Source organism: Beta vulgaris, chromosome 5, assembly GCF_026745355.1.
Source record: "Beta vulgaris subsp. vulgaris cultivar EL10 chromosome 5, EL10.2, whole genome shotgun sequence".
NCBI classification, from domain to species: Eukaryota; Viridiplantae; Streptophyta; class Magnoliopsida; order Caryophyllales; family Amaranthaceae; genus Beta; species Beta vulgaris.
Genome location: NC_079206.1, coordinates 21,471,307 through 21,495,672, shown reverse-complemented (window position 1 = coordinate 21,495,672; position 24,366 = coordinate 21,471,307). Strand labels below are relative to the sequence as shown.

Below are 24,366 nucleotides of genomic sequence, written 5' to 3'. Positions count from 1 at the left end.
TTTATGAGTCAACGGAATTATGCTATGGACATTATTTTTGAGCGTGGATTGCTGGGTGCAAAACCTGCAGATTTTCCTATCGAGCAACAACATCATTTAGCTAGCTTTGGCTGATGGTGTGTGTATATACGTCCATTAATGGACTATGCAGAGTAGTATCATCGTTTGATGGGCAGGTTGATTTATCTTGCTGTTACTTGTCCTGATTTAGCATATTATATTCATATTCTATCAGAAATTTAGGCAACAAAAGTTGTCCATTGGGAGGCAACTCTTAGAATCGTTAGATATTTGAAGAAAAATCAGTTTATTTCGTTTTGACAGTAATCTTCGTTTTGAAGGATGTTGTGATTCTAATTGAGCCAATTGTCCCATTACTAGACGCTCTTTGAGTGAATGAATTTTTTTTTTTTGCTAAGTTATACCTGGAAAACTAAAAAGCAGCCTACAATATCGCGTTCCTTTGCAAAAGCAGAATATCGTTCTTTGGCTGCTATAATGTGTGAACTAAAGTGGCTTAAGCAGTTATTAGGTGATCTTGGAGTTCAACATCGTGCAAGGATGCATTTATATTGTGAGTTGTGGCAGTGTATATATCTAAGAATTCGGTGTTTCATGAGCACACCAAACATATTGAGGCTGACTCTCATTTTATTCGAGATGTTGTTACTTGATGTAGGACTTTGTCGATGAGAAGAGGATGAGAAGAGGAGATGACTCAATTGAATCTTAACCGTTAATGATATCTATGACTTGTAACTTGGAAGTTAGGAAGTTATGGATAATTCTACTTTCAAAAATTCCAAAATTCAATTGTTACATAATATTATGGTGATTTGCTGACTACGGCAAATCGCAAAAATCATAAATTATGACAATCTCTCAACCAATCTTTAGGCCACATATTAATTATACGTCATTTTGTTAGTTCTATCATGATTATTGAAAAGTCGACGCATGAACACAAGATTCCACAGGTTGAAGATTCATGCTTTGGACCACAATTTAATTATACGAAATTACCGATAAGTCATTTTATTACAACTATCATCATTCTTGAAAAGTCCACGCATGAAGCCATGAACACAAGAATCCACAAGTTGAAGAATCATGCTTAGTTATGATTCCATATTTTATGGGATTAGTACAGTTGTGAATATCCCTTTGACCATTATATGGATTCCAGTGTTCATGCGTCGACAATATCAAACTTTCGATTGGTTGGAATTTGGATATGAAGCATTCTCGATGTAAAAGGAATTTTTATGTAAAATATCTTATAATGAAAAATTTAATTGTAAAGCTAATTTTCATTTATTTGGTTCAATGTAAAAAAGTTATGGAAACAAGAAAAATGAAAAGGGAAGGGAGAAGATGGATAAGAGGAGCGTAAAAGGTTGCTAGGGAGGAAGAGAAAAATATGTTTTCCCTTCTTTTTTTTCAAGAATAATGATTTTCACCTACACAAAAGCTCTTTTCCGATGGAAAACCTTACAACCCTTACCAAACCAAATAATGGACAATGAGAGGAAAAGAAAAACTCATTTTCATGGAAATATTTTAAACTCTACCAAATAAAGCCTAAATGTAAAATAGTAACAAATGAATAAACAGTTAAACGGTCTTCAAATTGGTGTATGGCATTTGTGTCAATGCCAATTATGTAATATCCTTAATCTTCATTGGTTCACAGCTTTCAGTAATCTATATAATACTATAAAGCAATACGGATTTGCTTATGTGTCAAGAGCAAATTGCATTGCTGATGTGTCAATCCTTTGTAATATCTTTTCCAATTTTTAGCCACGTGTATTTGTCTTTAAATATTTCTGTTATGCATTACTTTTTTTAGGCATATAATTGAAAAGCTATTTAAGAAAGTTCTCTGTTATGGAATGTAAAACAACTAACTTTTAGGAATCGATTGCTATTAATTAGTAATTACTTATGCATCATAAAACTGCCAAAAAAAAATTATCTCCTAAATCCGATATTTTAGGCACTAATCAAAAAAAATCATATCCCCTAAATATGATTTTTTAGAAACTAATTAAAAATTCATATCCCATAAATTCGGTATTTGAGTTACTAATCATATATTTTGGCACTAATTAAGAAATAAATTTATAGCAAGAAGCTGATATTTTAGGTACTACTGAAGGTATTACAACTATTTAAATGAACATGTTGTACTCTCTTCTTAAACCCAAATTAAAATAAAACTCTTAACAGATTATAATATTAAATAAGTTTACCAAGGGACGTATTAATCATACAATAAGTTGTATTATAGGGTTTTTTTTAAAGTTCAAATTATAAGATCATTGACCACATATCCATACCATCAAAATTACAAGTTCATTGCAAACTATAAAATCGTGGGCCGTCATATTACAAATACTACAGTGTATCCCATAAAACGATGATAATTATTAGTGAGTTACAATATAATTAGCAATACAAAACACAATCCACGATAAAATCAATAATAATTGATATTAGCACCTCATGTATAACGCAAAAAAAAAATAAACATCTTATGTATTAACACTTAGCTTACATAAAAGAATAAACATCTTATGTACTAACATTTAGCTTGCACAAAAGAATAAACATCTTATGTACTAATACTTGCACAAAAGTCTAAACATCTTATGTACTAACACCTAATATTAAACTATCAATTAAAAAACGGATTAGCCAATATATAAATTGATAAGAAAAGATAACAAAGTCTCAACAAAAGTTAACTTTTACTTTGCTCATGAGGTTTGTAAAACTTAAAGGAGGGTAGCCTAATTGTAACAACAAACATGAGATGTCTTAAAGTTTAGTATCATAACAATGGGACCCCTTTCATTGTACAAAATATCACATCACAGTATTTAAAGTTCGCTAGGAATATGCAATCTTAACTGGTAAATGTATGGCATCTCTATGTAAGGTCAAAGATTAAAATTACATATAGAACTTATGTGAAATTTATTGTCTATAATTTTAGTGTAGTTGTATCTTTGTGAAGTTTATAAGTCATATACTTCCCCCGTTTCGAATTACTCGCTACACTTTGAAAATTCCACTATTCATGAATGAGGTTTGACCATGCATTATTTACTACTCCCTCTGTTTTTTTTAGATGTAACATTGGACTTTTCACATTTGCCGAGGCACAACTTTGACCGATAATATCTCCAATTGTATAAAAGTAAAAATTATAAAAAAATATATATTTGGAAAGTGTATACCGTGACGAATCAAACAAGATCCCATATGACTATATTTTTTCTTATGTATAAATAACAATTAGTGGTCAAAGTGTATTGGATGAATAGTGCCCAAAGTCAATATGTTACATCTAAAAAAAACGGAGGGAGTATTAGATAAAATCAAATGTTATAATGTAATTGTTGGATTTGTCTCAATGTATAGTTTCAGAAAATCAAAATTTTATACTTTATTCTAATACATAATTAAAGATATTAGTAGTCAAAGTAGTGCATCGACAAGCGTGAAAGTCAAAGTGTAGCGAGTAATTTGAAACAGAGGAAGTATATTTGTTTAGTTTATTCACAACAACCGAATCACAACTAAAAAAAATAACATTACCATACATATGAAATTTGAGAGCTCATAATTTTTAGGTGTTCATCTCAAAGAAAAGATAAAATGTCATATAATATATTTCTACATATAAATTGATTTTTATTTCTATATATTACCGTTCATTTGGAACAAGTATTATTGACCTGGATCAGTGAGCTAATCACAAACTCACAATAAAAATGAAAAAAAGGGTGAATTGTGCATGTTAATAATTGACAATATAATTTATTCTATATTTTACTTTCCAAAATAAAAAAAAGGGTCAAATAGTATGAAACTTACAAGCTTTAAATTCTAAGAGAGGTGCATAGAATCTTACTTCTATCTAGAAGCCGAATATAATCTTAACAAAATCTAAGTTTGCTAATAAAGTTCCAAGCTGTAACAAACCCTTGCTTAGAACTCTCAGTTTTCACTGCCAGAAAAATTCTGTCTTTTTCCATCTCAATTTGAACATCTAGAAAGTGAATCATCATCTTCATATAAAAAACTTATGTAGATAACATTTCAATCTCACACATCCAACGTTAATGGATAAAAACACAATCAAATTCATTTTTTCTCCATTTTCAAAAATATCAAGTGTGTTCGATGAATCTGTGGTCAAACTTTTTGGATAACTTTTTTCGAATAAATCTGGAATTGAATGGGAAATTTTTTCTTTAATAACATAAGATTCAATTGATCGAATGTAGCAATTTTTCGAATAAATCTCCATTTTATTTAAATATAATATTGCCGAAATTCAGGAGAAAGGTTCAATTAAATATAACAATTCTAGCTATGTTTTAAATCTCCATTTTTGGTTTGTAATTTGCACGTGTTCAGTTAGCCATATCAAGAGTTACCAGCATTAGGGTTTGAAATTTTATTTGTGATAAAGATCACGAGATCTCAAGACAATAAAAGAGTGGGGGTGATTAAAAGGGACTGTGGAAAGTAGGGACGACAGAAAGTAGGAAAAAGTTGTGGTTGCATGATTGAATCCCAATAATGGAGCGAATTGTGATTTTATTTGGTCCTCAATGTGAAACAATGGATAGAGCAAAGACCTTTTTAGTCAACGTCGCACGATAATATTAATTACATCAGTCATTGAACGCACGAGTTATAAGTCGGTTTTAAAATATTCCTTATAAATGATATGATTATATAAAGTTTAAATCACGATCTAATATTCACCCCATAATTTTGGAAGAAACATCATAAAATCGATCATAAAATTTATAAATAAAAAAAAAATCCGTGCATTTTGCACGGGTCAAAACCTAGTTCTTATATACTTCTTCAATTCCTCGTCTTTCTTATCATTCATTTAAGGTTCAGCCCATTATAATCTGTCAAGCATATTGATACTTATTTCTAAATGCAGCTCATATCAACATTTATGAGGTCTGACTAACCATGTTGTCAAAATAATAGCTTCTGAAGTATTAGCTTTATTCGAACCTTATTTATCGAGCAAGGCTTTTGGCTTCCTTTGCTAATACATATTATCAATTCCTAATCACATGCCTAGATTATATTCACTCATCAAAATTATCATTGTTTAACCCGTTTTTTAATGGTCAGCTAGTTGTTTCTTAAGAATTGGGGTCGGCAAAAGTCTAATCTAAGCAATCAAGCTGTTGATCCACGTTCTGCTCTTGTCCTTTATGGTAAAAAGTCACACTTAAGACCTTTTTCTTTTAACACATTGACTATATTATATATTACAAATTCCTGAAATTTTGTCAAAATGCATCAAAACCACACATATGTGTACAGTATACACTCTATTATTGCATTAGTATAATAAAAATGACCTAGATTATGATGATCTTACATGTCTTATAATGACTTAAATCTCAAAACAAAAACCGTACCTAAAATAGTCTTGCATTGCAATTTGAAACAGCGCAAGTATGTTGGATGAACAAAGTTTTCTATAGCTAATACGCTAATAAAGTAATAAGTACTAAGGTTTTGGACAATATATACTATGCTTACACTTTGACTTACTAACATCAATCCACTCTGTATGAAATTACAGAAACTAACGACTGAAAAAGCAACTAAAAAGTAATTAATTCATCTCTTGTTCCTTCCTTCCAGATTTCCCTCCGACTGTTTCATCAGTTATTGAGGAAGAATCCTTCTCAGCTTGATCCTGAAACCTCTTGTAGATATCCCCTTTATAAAATTTCCTAGTTCTAGCCACAAGAATCAAAGACACAAGTGCAGTAAAAAAGGTAGCTGCTGCAATTATAAAATAGGCCAACTGGTAGCACTTGACTCCATAACAATGCAATTCATCTCCATGCTTCCTCGTGAGCCCGGATGCCTTGAGTTGTCTTAGTCCTTCCATGTCATACAAATGTCCCGCGACTCGCACATTGAATATGAAAGACCCCAGTGGAGCAGCCAATGAGCCGTAATTGTACAACGTACCATAGTGCTTGAGCCCAAATAGCTCGGATATAATACTGAAGAGGTATGTCCACTCAGCACCAAAACAAAATGCCATGATAACTGATGCTACATACAGCCCATAAGGCACGTTGAAGGCTATCAGAAGGTGAGCAATGCACGATACAAAGAGTGCAATGGTGAGGCATGCGGGTCTTGGGAACTTGTATTTGTCTAACAAACGCTCTGAAATGAGCCCTCCCATCACACGCCCGAGAAATTGCCATATAGAAACTAAGGAGACAAAGGTACTAATGCTTTTTTTAGGGTACCCTAATGATGTTCCAATTTGACCTAAATTGTCTATAGTGGTTAAGTTCCCTCCTATGCCACAAATTGTAGCGAGGAACAAAATTTGCATATCGATACTAAAAGTTGCTTGTAAGATGGTGTGGTCTTCACCCTTAGCTGGAGGGCTAAACACATTTTTATACCATAATACTTTGGCTTGTTCATCACGACCTGCTATTGGTGAGCTACTGATAGCAATAGCTTGATGCTTTGCAGGAGATTCATCTTCTTTTGGCACGATCTTTAGCTCAGAGAGGGTATTGCTTCTGTTAAGCTTGGCTATCCAAAGAGCATATTCTTCTCTAAAGACTAGAAGGATAGGTAGTACTAGGAGAACGATGATAACAGCAAAGCTCGCACTATAACCAGGTTTGCCAAATTCGACCTTTCTTTGCACCAAAATCATAACCATGATGAACGCCGCGAGGCCTAGAGACATACAAAGGACGTCATTAAAGAACTTTTTATCTCTCTTAATTTGTCTTTTGGATGTATCAAGGACTCGAACACTAAATGCAAAGAGCAATGAAACAAGTGCAGGTAGCCAAGCAATGACCAAAATGACACCAACTGCACTAGAGTCATTGCCATAGAGGGCATGGTAGAATTGAGTCATAATAGCACCACCTATCCCAAGATAAGACTTTAATATCCCAATCACAACACCTCGATTCTCAGGGAAGTTTTGCACACACGGCACAAGGCCTCCACTGTTGGCGAACCCTAAAGAGTTAGCACCAATGGTGATGTAGAGGCACATTAGCCAAACCGGCGGGTGCGCAATCCGGTGAGTGACTGAAAGCCATATCATGAAGTAGCCAAAGAAGTTAATTATGCCTCCAAGTGAGAGCACCACCCAAGGTGGTGACACCTCCATGAGAAGGCCGGCATGGACACTGACATAAGTCCCCAAGTCCTTGAAGAAACTAAGAAGATTAAGTGTAGTTTGGTCATACCCAAGTGTTGATTTAATGTCACCTGAGTATAGACCAAATATATAGGCAGAACCAATAAAACTAAGGATTAAGATGGTTGCAAATACCACGAAGAAACGCCCTGCTAAGAGCTGTATTGTAAAGCTTCTAGCGCTCGCGCAACCGCCATTGAGATTATCAATGGCCATTGTTTAACTTCTTTTTTGTTTTGTTTTTGGAGAAGAAGTGAGAATTGTTTTCCAGTTTATGGAAGATGAGCTTCAATTTATATATGCATGAAAATGCGTAGTATAATCGTTATTTATTTCTTTATCCGAAAGTAGCTGTCATTCTTATGCAACTATCTGACTGGCTGCTTGAAGTATATGAATCTTAGATTGATTAGCCTTGAATAAAAAAAACTAAACGTGATGTGCATATTTTCTTGCAACTCGCGGTCGCGGTAGTTTTCCGCCATTATCAAGTTGGCATTAGTAGTTGACCGTTTACGGGCTTATTTATCGGCTTCAAAACATCAGTTTGAAAATTCAAGAGTGCGTTTCAGGTGTGATATTTTACGCTATAAATTATTGTTTAACCTCTCACATGTGAACTCATATTAGTATTTTATATTATTATTGGCGTATTTCATATCATTTTAAAGTTGTCTTATATTACTTTTTAAAATTTTTCTCATGTCATTTGTAATACTCTTTCATGTCATTATTAATTACTGACTTCTATGTCATTTTTCAACAAACTTAAGTCATTTTGAAACTGTTTCATATCATTTTCCCCTATATCCTTATCAATTTTTAACTCATTATAAGTCTTATCATTAATATACAAACATATATCCCCTCAAAAAAAAAAAAAAAAAAATTATACAAACATATATCATCTATAAGAGAAATGATATCATTATAACTGATTTTTATATCATTTTTCAGCAAACTTGTATAATTATTCTGTATTTCATGATTATCGTTTGTCAACTCTTTACATAACTTACAATGACATCATTTAGAAGCAAAATGATGTCATTATTACTAATTTTTATGTCATTTTTTAGCAAACTTGTATCAATATCCTGTATTTTATTATCATTTTTTTTAACTCTTTAAATAATTTATTATCATTACACCAACTGATATCATTGTTACTTATATGTCATTTTTCATCAAACTTGTATTATTTCTCTTATTTTTATTATTATTTTTCAACACTTTATAATTATTACACATACTAATATAAATGATAATTCTTTTGTTGACTTTTATATCATATTTCAGTGCCTTCCCTTCACTCTCTCTTTCCCCTCTAGTTTCTCTCATCCTAAGATTTCATAAAACCTTCAACTCTAGGCTTGGGAGGTTAGTGATTTCCCTTTGCCCAAATACGACCATAGATAACAATCTCTTCGCATAACGAAGAAGGGGTGGCACAAGAAGAAGCTCTTGTTATTTGGTACGCAACTGAGTGAATGCGTGCCCAAAACTATCCTCATTGTAATAATTGGTGTGGTGAAAGTTCGCTTTATTCAAGTGCCTCCAACCAAATATGGTTTTCTATTGCTGCATAGTTAGGCTATAAGATTTGTCAATAAGGTGGAACTCAAACCAAACATTTTCACCCTCGGTTTTTTGTTAGCATAGATAGGAATTCTAAGGTGAAACGCTCATAGGTGGGCGCCCATTTACTCACAAAACCTTCGAGCCCAATTTTTTGGAGTAATTCGGTGACTGGTTCGGCTAACCCCAATGTCTCTAGTGCGGAATAATCAATGAACTTAGTACGCTTGATATAATGATTAGGTTGCGTTAGACGCACCCACGCACAGTGCTCGACAATAAGGTTACATAGTTCCATCATATCTACCCTAGGGGTCACTCGATAAGTGTTAGCCTCCCTGTTTTGGTACGTTTGGATTTTGGTGGCATGGTTCACAAGTGCAAATTCGCTTACCAATCACAATGCAATTTTCCAACCAAAATCACCAATAATAGCCAACAATCACCAATAATAACCAACCATGCATACTGAAATTCCAATCATATATATGCACAAAGAATAATTTCAACAATCCTAAAGAATCCTAAAGATGAAGCTAAAACAGTGAATTCAAGCTATATCAAAGGAAGGTAGGAATGTGAAATTTCTATCTCAAAAAACTTTAAAGGGGATTATGTGATGCACTTTAACACCAAATATGCCAATCTAGTACCCAATGTGGTGTTGCACTTTTCAATTTCACGAAACAAATTTCAATGCAAAAAGGCCCAATTTCTAAGATTTTTGTTGATGAGGGTTGATTGTATGGGAATTTGGGTGGAAATTGGGGTTATGAGAGTTGGGGTGGAGTATGTAGTAGAGGTGGTTGAAAAGAGTAGGGGGTGGTGGTGGTGTATGCGGCAGTGGTGGTTGATGAGGTGGAGGGAGAGTGGTGAGTGAAGGGGGGATGGGGAGTTTTGTTTGTGAGGGAGAGAGAGGGTCGAAAGAATAGAGTGAGGGACAAGAGAGGGAGATGCGAGTTAAAAACCTAGATTTCGCTTATCTCGAAAAGCGCGAGTCATGCTGCTTGCCATTAGTTGAATCAAGACCGCAAGTCGCGGTAATCTCTTGGCATTTCACCGTGAGCTGGAGCATTGTGTCGCGACTCGTCTTTTTGCATACCTTCTTTTCTACGAACTGCTTTTTTTTTTTACACTTATAAACACACCAAAAACAAAGAGAAATATATCAATGTAAATAAAATCACACGAAAAGAAAAAATTAAAGAAAATGGGAAAAAGAGTAGGTGTAAACTCGGGTTGCCTCTTGAAAAGCACTCATTTAAAGTCAATTAGCTCGACTCCTTAAAGATCATGTGACATTTGGTGGAAGAGATAGGCAATAGACTTGCTTGCCTTCATAATAGGATCACCGGTGACCTAGTGCTTGAGGGGAAAAAAGTAGGTGTAAACTCGGGTTGCTTCACTAGTGATTTCCACCGAACCATATGAAAGGACCTTGGTGACATGAAGTGGTGCACACCACCTAGAACATAGCTTACCAAGAAAAAGCTTCAATCATGAGTTGAAATTGAGTCAAGTAAGCATCCAAATGGAGCTCATCAAGCTCATTTAATTGCAGAGCTCGGCGTTCACCCGCTTGGTCAAAGTCATAATTTAGGCTCTTGACAACCCAAAATGTTGTGTGTTTCGACTCAACGGGTAAGTGACATGCTTTTTCATACACTAGACGATAGAGCGTGGTACCTATAAGAGTTTTCAAGGCCGTCGTATACGTCCATAATGCATCATCTAACTTAATAGACCCATCCTTGTGCGATCTATCTACAGTCTTCTCAACTATAGATTTGATCTCCCTATTTGCTTAGACATTTGCACTGGTTGAGGAAAAATGGAACGGCTTGCGACAACGGTTGGTGGTCTCTGTATACTTAAATCTTCCAACCATAAGGGATGACAAAGTTTCTTTTATTGGGTGAAGGTTCCTTGATGGCTTTCCCATTCGCGACCATTTTACTAAGCGGTGGGCTAAGATGGATCACATTACTGGTATTAGTCTTAGCGAGTGTGAGCATAATGTCTTTGATTATTTCTCTTTTGTTGAGGAGGAGAACGATGAAGGTTCCTTTATTAGGATAGTTTCGATAACTTGGTTGCGAAATGCCAAGTATATTCTTGGAAATGAGCAACTTTTAGCAATGCGATTTTGCCAGACTCATCCACCTGGTATGTTATTCATTGACTTTCTATAATATAAGGAACATGTATATTTTGCATGCATCTTCGCGTACCCTTCCTCGTACGCTCACTCAGTCAACGCCTTTTACTGATGTACCTTCCCACTTTACAAATATTGGGAATCAAGGTGATTCTCTTTGTGAACACCCTTTGGAGGCCCTTGAGATAGACATTCCCTCGTCTAGTCGGTCTCCTTGCATTTATATCCGCCCGAGTAAGCTCGAGAGCAGAGAGATCCCGAAAACGTGATGTCGTCAAGACTCTTTTTACTTGTTCCCTAGTTGTTCCTGCGAAGGTGTGTCAGCCTGTTTTAGATGTTACGGAGGATGAGTCTTTGTGTGGGGAAATTCGAGAGATCGGTGGCACTCTTGGGTATTGGCTTTTGCGGTGGATGCATTTGCCTCTTGACAGGCCTGCTAATTCACTTTTTGCTGCTTCGACATGAGATTGCTGCCTTAAGATTTCCTTCGTTTTTATATATTTGGTTGTTGCCATTTTCTTTTTTGTTTTTTCATACATACATGCATGTGTATGTTTGTATGATCTTTTGTTTATAACACATCATTTGTATCATGTGGTCGACATCGAAAATAGGGGCAAAGACGCATTGCTGAAAGCTACTAATTACCAAAAATATAGTTGGCATTTGGCAACCAAGTTTTCGGTACATTCCTAATAAAAGAACCATCATCATTCTCCTCCTTAATGAAAGAGAAATAATCAAAGGAATCTAGCTCGCGCTCGCTAAGACTAGTAAAAGGAATGTGATCTATCTTGGCCCGGTGCTTATTAAAATGGCGACAAAGGGGAAAGTCGTCAGGAACCTTCACCCAAAAAAAAGCAATTATGTCATCCCTTTCAGCCGGAAGTTTACAGCCAAATGATCCTCTTACCAAGAGAAGTATATAAAGACCACCGACCCTTGTTGCAAGCCGACACATTTTTCCTCAACTAATGCAAGTGTCTAAGCAAATCACAAGTATCTGGGAAGCCTAAGAAGCGATAAGCCCAAACATACGCAAATATGTTGCGAATAACCAAAGGAGTCAATCATGCTAAGCAGACATTAAAATCCTTCAAAAACTTCGCAACACTAGAATCAAGAGGAAAACATACCCCGTAATCAAAGTGCTGAGCATAAACCGCATTTAGTCACAATGGCACCCTCATTAGACACTACTAGCTTATACTTCTCAGGAAAACGGGAAACTCCTCCCCAATTCTACAATAATCTCGCTAAATAGCATCAATACGCCATGGGGTATCAATTTTAACCATCAAGGGACCCGTATTATATGTGGCTAGCAACCAAAGTCGACAGAACTCATCATCAATCAAGTTTGGGATGATCTTTGAATCATCACCAAGGTCATTGTTATCGCCGGGGTTCATCACTATTGGCGGACATCTCATAATCTAAATTCTCGGCCACCGCAAATTCAACAAAGGCCTTGCCTTTCTGCTATGCTCGCAACCAGTAGTACCCTCACCAAAAAGAATTATGACATCATCCAGGCCAAGCATGCTGTCGCAAAGGGGGAATACCTAGCTTGTGACTGACATCAACATAAACTAATTTCTTGGCACGATAAGCAAGGACTTGGTGACACAACTCACACAAAGCATTTTTATCACCAGAATTTCAAAGCATACTCTCTTTATGTAGCCTAGAAAGCTCTAGGCATCGAGCTACCCATATCAGAGCTGGATCAGGCACTCGGATCGGATGAGGTGTCCGGAAATGCGCATCCCTAGTAGGCAGGGCAGCGACACAAAGCCGTAGGAATCAACAACCAAAAGAATGAAAGCCTTGACTTCAGGCCATGTAAGTATTGGAAAAATCAGTCCCAACAAAAATCAGAATTCTCCCATAAAATTATCCCAGAACTTAAGAAATTGCAAAGCAGAATTTTGTTGAAATTATGAGAAATGAGTAGTAGCAACATACACTGGAACCAACCATTCCCAAATTTTTGGATCCATCACAGAATACATCTATTTATTAGGTAGACTATCCACTAAAAATAGACAATTATAAATAATTTATTCTGTTGAGTACTAGTTTACTAATTATTAAAGTTCATATCTGGTAAGTAAATTATCTATTGCGTTGATAAAGTTTTTTCCAAGTTTTACAAGCTCTGCTTGCTTTGGCCAATGGTCAATTAGTTATTAAGCCGGGAATTTGAAGTCAAGCTACACTTTAACTAAGTCAAACTTTTTACTTTTCTTGCTGGAATCCTTCATTTCAATGTGACTCAAATGACTGACTAATATTCCACCACATACCTGTCAAAAGAAATCCAGCATATAATAATGCAGGACAAAAATAATGCTGAAAATTATCAATAAGTAATAAATGCAACATGGAAGTCAAAGATATTTCTTATTCTATACAGCTGCCCTTCCATAGAAAACTACGTGGTGCCTATTTGAGCACAACTCGTTTGGAAGAATCTTTAAACAAATCCAACATATCGAATTGAAGTTTCGTGCCCACTTCCAGTTCCAGATCTTGTGGGATTAGTACAGCTCCAAATATCCGGGGTTCATTATAAAATTAGGGAATAAGTATGAAATTTAGGTCAATTGATAATTTTCATCTGGACCCCATTTGATGGGACAAACAATTTTAATAGACAATGTTATTTTTCAGTGGAAAATATAATTGTAAATTGGTTTTCCTATGTTCAGTTATTTGCAAGGAGGAGTGTAAGAGAGGATAGGAAGAATAAATCTGAAAGGGAAAAGATAGATGGAAGGAAACAAAATGTAACAAAATCTGAAGGAAATAGTGGCATTCCTTCCTTAAGGAAAAAGTGTATTCTACCCTTAGGATAAGTGGATAATTATTTTCCACCATTTTGAAACACTATTTCTCCGAAAATAAGAAAGCTATATTATTGAAAAATATATGTCGCTCTAACTACTCTTAACATAAAATCATAGTATTGATGAAGAGCAAGACCGTCCTAAATAATGAAGCAACAACCTCCTTTGATATCTTTGACTAAGCAATACAACTAAGACATAGATACACCTAACTAATGTAAATATCAGCAAAATCTGCAAAATATCGAATTATGAGATTTGACTAAAGGCTAATCATATCTTGCCAAACTGCAAGTTTAGTCTGCCGGTGGGGAAAGACCAATCATGATACAAAGGATTTTCGTGTCAAAGGCTTAGGTTATGGTAGTTCAGTTCAATTAATTTCACTTTAATTTAATTTTCTTTCACAATTCAATTTCTCTCAATTGAGTTCATTTCAGTTAATTTTAATTCAGTCCAATTCAATTTCTCTCAGCCAAAAAAATGTGGTCTTAATCTCTGTTTGACAATAAATTTAATTCACTTAAATAAATAGGTACTAAAAGTTTAAATCACCTAAAATAAATAATTGCGTTTGAAACAAGAACTTAAATAAAATTTAATCTCAAAAAATAATTGAAATTGAGTTGCCATCAAATATAACATCTCAATTTAAAGTGCTCAAAATTCAACTACTTTATCAGTTTACTTCCTTTCAGCTATCTTATTAGTTTCAACTCTATTTAAGCTTATGTTCCTAAATATATCCTTAGTAAGAGATAGGGGTGTTTGCAAAGCGATTGTAAACCAGACTACCAATCAAATCATTTTTTTTCCCCGAGATGTTTGATTTACCAATTTTAGAATTGCAGCTTAGTTTGATATTTTGAAAATTTGAGCAACAATAGTCAAGCCTTAATTTTCTCGAAAACATTTGGAATCAGCTAATGTGAACTGTTATAAAAAATCGTCTGTATAACAAATGAGAAAATGAAACAATCAAAATACAATAAGTTAGAGAGAGTAAATAAAGAAAAATGAGAAAATGAAATCAGGGAAATAAGAGCCAAGAGGAGTGAATGTCAGAAAATCTGAAATGAAAATGCAATTAACCATGTTTAGGCTAAAAATATTATTCTTTTCAAAAAGTTCAAAATTGAAAATATGGAGAATAAGAGGATATATCAATATCAATCTCTATTATGTTGGAAGAGGCTAGTGTCCACCCTCTTATATCATTATATCCTCAACTAAAAAAAACAGCTATATCTTCCCCAATTTTGGGTTTTTTTTAGAAAAAGAAAAATAAATCTAATGAACTAAATAATTGCAATTAAAGTCCTCTACTGTTTTTTCTTTACATATATAGACTACCAAAACCACATTTGTATTTTTTATTTTTCCAAACATAAATTCTAGCCCTTTTGAACCTATATAAGCATACCTTCCCCAATTTTGGGGTTTTTTTTTTGAAAAAAAAATTAAATATAGTGAACTAAATAATTGCAATCAAAATCCTCTAATGTTTTTTCTTTACATATATATACTAGCAAAATCAGGTTTTTTTATTTTTATTTTTTCAAACATAAATTCAAGCCTTTTTGAGCATATATAAGCATGGGTAAAATTTTGATTGGGTAAATTTCGTAGGTTAAACCTCGATTGCTTACCCTTTTTTAATTTTCTTTTAATTATTCTTTCTTTTAGGTTTTAAAAATTAACTTGATGAACAATAAAAGAATGTTAAGTGATTTTCTTTAGTTTTTCTTAGTTAATTGAATATCTAGATTTTGTACAATTATATCCTTACCTAATATAGAAATTGGTCAAAAATTCCAACAATAAACTAAATAAACATTAACAAAGTAACTTGACATAATAAGAAAAATGGTTACTCAATAAAAAAACTACAAATTTAATTTGACTACAAAACTTTACATCTAAATGTTTATCTCAATTTCTAAAAACTTTATAAATTACAGTAGTTTGTATAACAATAATAAATCACATTTCTATAATTATATTTTGATGAAATTTATTAACAATAGACTCAAACCATCGACGCACGCATCACGTGCATAGAAGACTAGTTTAACTAAGAATAAAAGACATTTCATTGAGGGACACCATAGCTCCGGTTGACTTATATAATATATATATATATGGATAAGATCACATAAGAATGCTCCTTACATGAGAAATGAGAATGAATGTCAACCACACAATTGGATTAGAGTTACAACACTTGTTCATTAGAGTCATACCCCCTAAAAAATTTTAAGCCCAAAAAAGAAAAAAATTGTTTTTGATTTTTTTTTTCTAATATTCTTTTTTTGGAGTTACATCATTTATTCATGAGAGTTATAACGAGTAAAATTTATTCTCATTTCTCATGTAAGTATGCATTCTCATATGAGCTCACTTATATATATATATATATATATATATATATATATATATATATATATATATATATATATATTATCATAAGATTTTTATTTGATTTAACAAGAATCGTGTGCTTAGTATTATAAAAGCAAAGGATTAAATTTTAACATGCTCAACGAAGTAGGAAACTACAATTAAATAATGCTATTAATCAAAGGAACTACAATCAAGATAATATACCTTCTTAAAATTAATATATTTTTTAAAGGGATGAAAACACATCCTTAAACATATAAACTATTATACTAGGTGTTAAAGAAAATTTCATGACCAAGTGTGTGTCTGAATATTATGTGTTCACTTTCTTAGGTTCTTATTCTTTCTTTGACTTATTTTCCCAACGCCTTAATTTCATAAATTAGTTTTAACAGAAAATCCTGGTCGATTGAATATTAAAAGAAAATTTATGTTAACCAAATCACTTTTATGTGGTATACGGTTTGTTTTTGGAAAATGACGGGCTATATTTAGTCATTTAGTGTTTAATGTAAACTTCATCATCAAGAGTGTCTTCGAGGAAGGCATTGTAAATATCTAATTATGGCAAAGACCAATCTTTGCTAACGGCAAAAGAAAGTATGAGACGGGTGGTTGCTGGTTCTCAACTAAACTTTTAAGGTTTCTTTGTAGATCGGGAAAGGCCATTGATGAAAACCTAAGTGACGAGTTGAGCCAACCATGCCATCAGCATTGCACTTGGTCCCAAACATGGAAACAACAACGTTCTGGGTATGGGAGGAAGAGGGGATACAAGTTCCATGTGCTCCAAAGTGCGAATTCCATCCATTGCTTTATACAAGAACAGGTTTGTGAGAGCTTCAGCAACTGTTTCAGGTTTGGCAGACATTGTTTCAAAGGTGAGGGCGAGGGTGAGGGTGAGGGTGAGGGTGATGGTGCACCTTAGGGGCAGAGATGCCGAAGTTGCATTGATAGGGGTGAGTTGGGGACGCTGAAGAGGATACTGGCAGTTGGCACCGGGTATTGTGAGAGTATGGGCAATAGGGTTGGCTGGAACATGGACAGCAGTAGCCAGTAGGGCCATAATTAATCAAGGGGATAGGTCATATAGGTGACGATGAGTGGTTGAGAAGTGAACTGGTTAAAGGGCACCCAATACTAGCAGCGGTTGTGTATTGAATTATTGATAGTCTTGTCCAAGTCAAGGATGGAGCAAGGACATCTAATCTTAAACATGTCAAGAATCTAATTTTTTTTTTTTTTTGTGTTGGAGACTGAGAGCAATGATATGCACTTTATTGTCGAAGGCATGGCTTGGAAAGAATAAAGATACTGAAAGTTGCGGAGTTTGAAATAGTTCAGCGGTTACTGAATAATTGTTGCCTTGTTGGTATCTGGTGTTTTTGCTCACCCCATAGTTTCATCGATGTGATTATGTGACAACTACTTTTTGACAAAAAAAGTAAATTACAACATCATAGAGAATTTTAAGTCCAATTTGGCCCAAACTAAATTGAGTCCAGTTTGGGAATCAATCTTTCTAGTCGAGCAGAATTTATAAAATCGCTTATGGTGTGAAATTGACCTTAAATATTTAACCTTAAATATTAAAATTAATACTTCCTCCTTTGTAAAAATAAGTGGAACACTTACATTTTAGAAAGTTTCAAGATAATTGCAACTTCCATTGAAAAAAGGAAGATAAATGCAACATTTTCTTATTTTGCTAATAGGTTCACTAATAATATTGATACATGACATAAGTCCCTCTTTAACTCATCTCTATCTCTCTCGTTATCACATAGACACTTCAAATATTCTGTGATTTGGTGGCCCCCTATGCTGTGTTATCAAATGGAGGAATATAATGGCTTAAATTGTGCAGTGGCGCCACCAAATCTGATTTTACCAAGTTTGGCTTTCCGTTAATCTGACTAATACCCCAAAGTCCCCAAGCCAGCCTGAGTAGAATGATGTAAGCCCTTATACATACATTGAGACTATTAAACAGCATTTATTTGATTTTTACGCATTTATAAGATGATGTGGTCAAGTTAAGTATTATGAATAGTGTTATAGTGCAAAAGTCAAAGTGTTATAGGGATTTGAGAAGAATGAAGTATCGATTAGCAGTGTGTACATGGGTTTAGGAAAGTGGCACGATATTGTTTAACTCGGTAGTTTTAGGCGCCTGACATTAATACTATGTAGCTAAGCAGGCAAAGTTTCCTAAGTAATGCTGGGATTAGGAAACCGATAGGTTGGTTCACTTGGTTGTATAGCATATTAGGTTGGAGTATTAATTAATGACAAGGTGAATATTTTCCCATTCAGCTATCCAGAGTTCCAGACCCTTTTCTTCTGGAGTACTTCATAGACAAAATAAAGGTCTGAGTCTGACTAAGACTTCTCCAAGCACAGAGCTAACTAAAAATAAGCCATAAATCATTACTCATTATCGATGGCTTAAGAAGTTTCAAGATTCTCAGACAAATTCCCAGCATGAAAGACAATCTAAGCCACTCATAATTGACCTGATGAAAAGAAGCTTAAATGCAGAAATAACGCCAGAATCAGAATATATGTCAAGTAGCTAAATGAGCACTGACCTTTTTTCATACAGCACTCTGAAAAAAGGATGGGAGTTAGCTCAAGTGGTAGAGCGCTCCCCCTTGGCCCTTGAGGTCAGGGGTTCGATCCTTACCCCCAGCATATGTTGGGTATTTCCTTAGCATGCTATGCATGCCTTACCAGCCAATGTGTTGGTGTTTCCTACAGGCTAGTAGCCTTGTAGGGGTTAGCTCTTGGGCTAACTTAATTTCCTAATCAAAAAAAAAAAAAAAAAAAAATACAGCACTCTGAAAAAAGAAGACTTGATTTGTGTTAATGTTCAACCCTTCCAAATGAACCTGATTCCTTCTCAACCTAGTATGCTACTACTTCTTTTACCTATTTGTTTGCTAGACTGGAAACTCCACTATGTACAATGTTTTATCCTTTGGATGAACGCTAAAAGGGGGCATCTACAAGTAAGTGTCTTTAACTCGATCTTTCTGACAACATATTATCTGGACTGCAGCGATTTGTCCCTGAAATTCCACCGAAAATGCCAATTTCAAAAAGGCGTGATACAATTGAATGAAGAGCAGACTCGTGTTGGAGTGTGCAAGGGAAACAACCTAAATTTGGTTGTGAACAACAATGTGTTTAAGGGAAAAGCATTAACAATTTTTATGGAACCAAGTTTTCAAAATTTTAGCAAATTGATTCACTACCAGGATGAGTATATAGCACAGAGAAAACAGAATCATCAATATGATCGAAGCCTCATTTAGTCATGCAATTGCTAACTAATCATATACCCATACACAGTGAGAAACTTATGTAACAGCAATTTTCACTTACCAGGAAACAGGATACAGCAACTTAAGTCGGTGTACAAAAGATCCCATAGCGGTTCCGAAGAGCATCGATAGCTTTCTCAAAAGACTCTGCTTTCTCTGGGATGGATGTCTTACACACTGCATATAGAAAAAGGATGGATGCAAACTTATCAGCTCACATAAGAAGTTATAACTTAAGGTACTGTGTTCTAATCGCACAACTTCCACACTGAAAAGTTATTTTCTCACTCATAATGTACACCACAGTCTAGGTTTCATGCATCATATTGATGTTTAATTTGCTAAACTAAGCTTATTGAAATTTAGATACCAATTCCTGTATAAAGCACCTCAAGTAGGGAAAAGAGCGTAAAAAATAAGGCTCTAATTTGGTCGGAAAGTAAAAAGAATGCCACTGTATGTTCAGTTCACTTAGATTCAATTTAGGAGAAAATAGATTCTGCCACAATACAGAAGTAACTTCTATAACCAGCTCAAATTTGAGTATCATAGTCTTTGAACTAACAATACACCTTCACATCTGCCCTATATAAAGCCAGCATCACTTGCACTTTACATTGTCATTACGAGTGACCTTAGTTGCACAAACACCTCACATAGAGTAACAATAATAGGAAACTCAAACAAAATTGGACTATAATTGAACAAGTAAACTTCATGTAGAACTTCAAACCTTATACTAATGTAGTACAGCAAACAGTCGCACCTATAATATAGTTAAATACCCAAATCAAATTGCCACTTTTTCCAGGCATAATTAGGCCGGCCAAAGAGGGAAAATAATTGGAGACCTAATAATATGTCTTTTGCTGTAAATAATTGCACTAAAAAAGAGTCTCTTTAAGACACAAGTAGTTTGCTACAACCAAACAGTGGCCAAATCAGAGACTTGAGCATTGAGAATTGCGATATCCCCAAACACCAAGAATGAAAAACCAAAAAAGAATCTGCTTTAAGTTTCTCTTCTATGTGGTTGATGGAACACAGGGAACACGCATCAGCAGACAAACACAATTGGGAAACAATCAAAAAGTTCACAAGTTTTAGCTCAAGTGTATCAGAGTTCAGTAACATACCACGAGAAGCACTGGTTTGTGCGTCCACTATGAACTCAGCATAGGAAACCTGATGGTGAAACCTTAAAAATTAACTTCAATCTAACAAACATTGATCTTAGAACATGCAAGTGGCAACTGTGCGCTGAAGAAAACAATAATGAAAACCTTCATTGCTTCAGAGCTTTCAGCTATCCTTTCAGACATCTTCTTAAATTCCTTGTCTATCTCATCCATTAGTTGCTGGCATGCTTGAGTCTGAATCTGTTTACATAATCAAAGTCTCAGTAGTTGTATTTCTCCATACAGCAAAGAGTATATTTAGTCTGTGAGTCTATCTAGACGGCAACGTCCATTCCAAACTTAAAGCAGACAATACTCCATTTGGCGGCACAGATTTAAGCTGAAATTTGGATTTTGAGGCAAAGAGATTCAAAGTCTTTGTTAATGTCTTTATAAAATTAATTAACACCTCTATCTCAACCCACGATCAAAATTGCCAAAACATCTCATCAGCTACTGTTTTTGAAAGGTTATTGAATCAGCAATTGAACCACAAGAGAAAATGAAACTGCAAAACCACATTTGAGTCGAGAGTAATGACATAAAGGAGTCACAAGGTGCAGCCTGCACACACAAACAATCATGATGCTGAACTCACTACATACACTAAAGTGTATTTGTAAAGAAAACAAAAAAGTCTCCACTGCAACAGATGAATTAATTCAGTACAGGAACTTGTTGAAGTGATTCATTCAACATACAGATTGGGATTTAGTTACAAAGTGGCCAATACAATAAACATCTCAAGAAAACAATTTCAGTGCATTTGAGCTGTTTAGCATACTGAAAGATGCTCATACTATGATGCTAGACTATTTAACAATATGTTTGAAAGTGCTAGACTATTTAACAATATGTTTGAAAGGTTGGTAGTCATATGTAAAATCAATATTACATGATTCCGTGAAGTTTATGAGAAACTCACAATAGCAAAAGACCAAATTCAATACAGACACTATACCTAGTTGTGTAACCTACGCTGGCCTCTTCTAGTCTTCAACTTATTTTTGCTTATATGAAATTATCAGACCTTATAGTCCTTACTACACCTTATCTGAACTCATTAAACCTTATTTTGTGACTGTGTCATACCTTATTTTTGCTGAACAGAACTTATCTGAACTTATTCAACCATATCTGAACTTAAAGTAAACAAAACAAGCCCGCTAGGTAACTACATTAGCTTACTACTGTCGGCGCAAACTAATTCTCGACGTGTACCAGAGTTCACAGCGAATATCTAAAAATTCTCATCTCTGAGGAAAGAAGCACATATTTTTCATTTTTCATTCGCAATTTATAATCTAATCATCTCGAACCAAATATGTAATCCAGATTAGAATCCATTAATTCGTCAAGTAAAAAACTCAATCAAGCAACTATGCCTGTAACTCGAATTTTAATTACTCGAAACAACAATTGCAGACAAACTCTCATATCATTATCCTAGTCGCTCACTGAAACGAATCACATAATTCTGGCATTTCTTAGAAATCAGCATGTGATAACTCGAAAACCGAAATCACAATTACGCCTCTCTTAATACTACTAATAATTACGCCTGTAACTCAAATTTCAGTTACTCGTAACAATAAATGCATAAAGAAATTCTCCTAAATTAACCTAATCGCACGATTTCAGCCTTTTATTGCAATCAACAAATCTAAGCATTCATACTCAGCAAGATATCAGCGAAAACCTAGAAATATTCAGACACGATATAACCTAACTCTTAACACGGATTGCACAATTCAAGTGTTTCAATGACAACAACGTCCATTTTTTAAAAAAATAAAATCAGTAAAGGAAAGTTCAAAGACAAGAAAGAGAGAGAGGTGACCTTGTAGCGCTTGTGAAGGCGAGAATTAGAGGATTCGACTTCCTTGAGGATGTCAGAGTGAGAGCGCTCAACCTGACGCTTGATGGAGTCAAGATTAGACGACACCGTTTCTTTCAGCTCCGATATTGAAGATGACACTTCCGGTTTACGTAGCGGCGAAGTATTCGACGGCGATTTTCGGCGATTTCCTGCGTTTGTCATCGGAGAATTGAGCGTGAAATCGAAAGATTTCGTCGGCGATGATTCGATGGACTTCTTGCGAGGGTTCGCCGCTCCTCTTTCTGGTGGCGATACTAGAAAATCGGCCGCCGATGTCTTCTTAGTCGCTGCTCGTCCCCTCTTTCTCATCTCTCTCTCTCTCTCTCTCTCTCTCTTCTGCGAGGGAAGTGTGAAATGAATGGCGGGAGCAGGGATAACGGGCTTTATAGAGTGGAATGTTTTGGAGAATTTTCAAATGTGCTGACTACTGAGGGTTCGTAAGTTGGTGAGCTGTAGATGATGTGAAGTCTGGGAATCTATTGCGTTTGCGTTTTGGTTCCTGATTGGTTGACACTGGGCCTTTGACAGAAACAGCAAAACCCATTGGGCCATAAATGTGCACATGTGAAAGGTTTTTTTTTGTTTTGGGGGGGTCATGTACCTCTTACATAAACCCCTTTTAATACTGACTTGGTATATGTAAATGATTAAGAGCATGTTTTTCCCAACTTATTTTCAATTCTGTTCAGATTAGTTCAATTCAATTCAGTTCAACTCTTGACAATACTTTTACTCTCACATATCACTATTCATTTCAATTTAGTCTAGTTCAATTGTTTTATGCGGAAGAGAACAGGACCTTTGTAACATAATAAAGGATTATAATGACTTTAGTTTATCTTTGGTTTATGTAATTAAGTTGATAATATTATTAGGTGAGTCACTATAAGTTGTAATAATATTGTAAGTTTTATTAAATGGTGATAACTTATTATATATGCGCTTAAGTCAAGGTATAGAAAATGAAATAATCAGAATTCGAGAACCATATTTATAAGTCATTAAATGTGGATTATTGTAAGTTAATATTACTTATTATTATTATCACTTCAAGGCAATTCTTATGTTTAAAATAAAGATGTTAAGAATAATAACACGATTCATAAGTCAAGACTATGATTATCATGCTCGACTAAGTATGCCTATTATGTTTAGAAAGACCGTATACGAGTTATGACATATGTTCCGGTACGGAATAAGTATGTTGGAGTGAACTGGTATCCTTTGAGTGTATAAGCCGGTTTGATTGCCTGCAAGACAGAACACGTAAACTAACCTTGGGGTTGATCCGAGGAACACCCCTCCAATGCCTAAGTTAGTAAAGGGTAATAGCCGATATATCTCAAGTGGAGTATAATAATTTATGTGAACGTACCTTATGACTCAAATCATGGGGTATTTATAGGAACCGTCAGTGTCCTTGTTATGATAGGACTCTGCTCCTATTGGTTGGATATAATTCTATCATTTCTCCATACTTATCTTAATTTAGGCCCATAGGCATATTAGATAACCATTGGATCAGACCCAGGCCCATACGAGAATGGCCTAGGTTAGGAGTACCTTTAAGGTATCCTGATAAAACCGGTATGACATAGTCAACGATCCTATCGCAAATGTACTGACCATGACGGTCTTTAGCGGTTTCTCAGGACCGGTATGTAATTTAGTCAGCCCCCATACAACTAGCCCTCAAGCTATGCCTGGTATAAGTATGTCCTACTTAATAAGTGATAAACCTTC

General features: G+C 34.8%; 1 protein-coding gene across 1 annotated transcript; it reads right to left on the bottom strand.

Moving 5' to 3' along the window:
• Positions 1 to 5,365: 5,365 nt before the first annotated feature.
• Positions 5,366 to 23,067, bottom strand: LOC104893079 (hypothetical protein). Its single transcript, XM_010679153.4, has 5 exons — positions 22,585 to 23,067; positions 20,850 to 20,945; positions 20,703 to 20,751; positions 19,628 to 19,743; positions 5,366 to 13,294 (listed from the first exon to the last, which is right to left on the bottom strand). Exon 5 carries the CDS (start codon positions 7,463 to 7,465, stop codon positions 5,669 to 5,671), a length of 1,797 nt encoding a protein of 598 aa, XP_010677455.2. The 5' UTR covers positions 7,466 to 13,294; positions 19,628 to 19,743; positions 20,703 to 20,751; positions 20,850 to 20,945; positions 22,585 to 23,067; the 3' UTR covers positions 5,366 to 5,668.
• Between the last annotated feature and the right edge of the window lie 1,299 nt (positions 23,068 to 24,366).

What these genes read in the sequence shown, in the direction of transcription:
- LOC104893079 (XM_010679153.4), bottom strand. Translation starts at nt 7,465, where the DNA reads ATGGCCATTGATAATCTCAATGGCGGTTGCGCGAGCGCTAGAAGCTTT.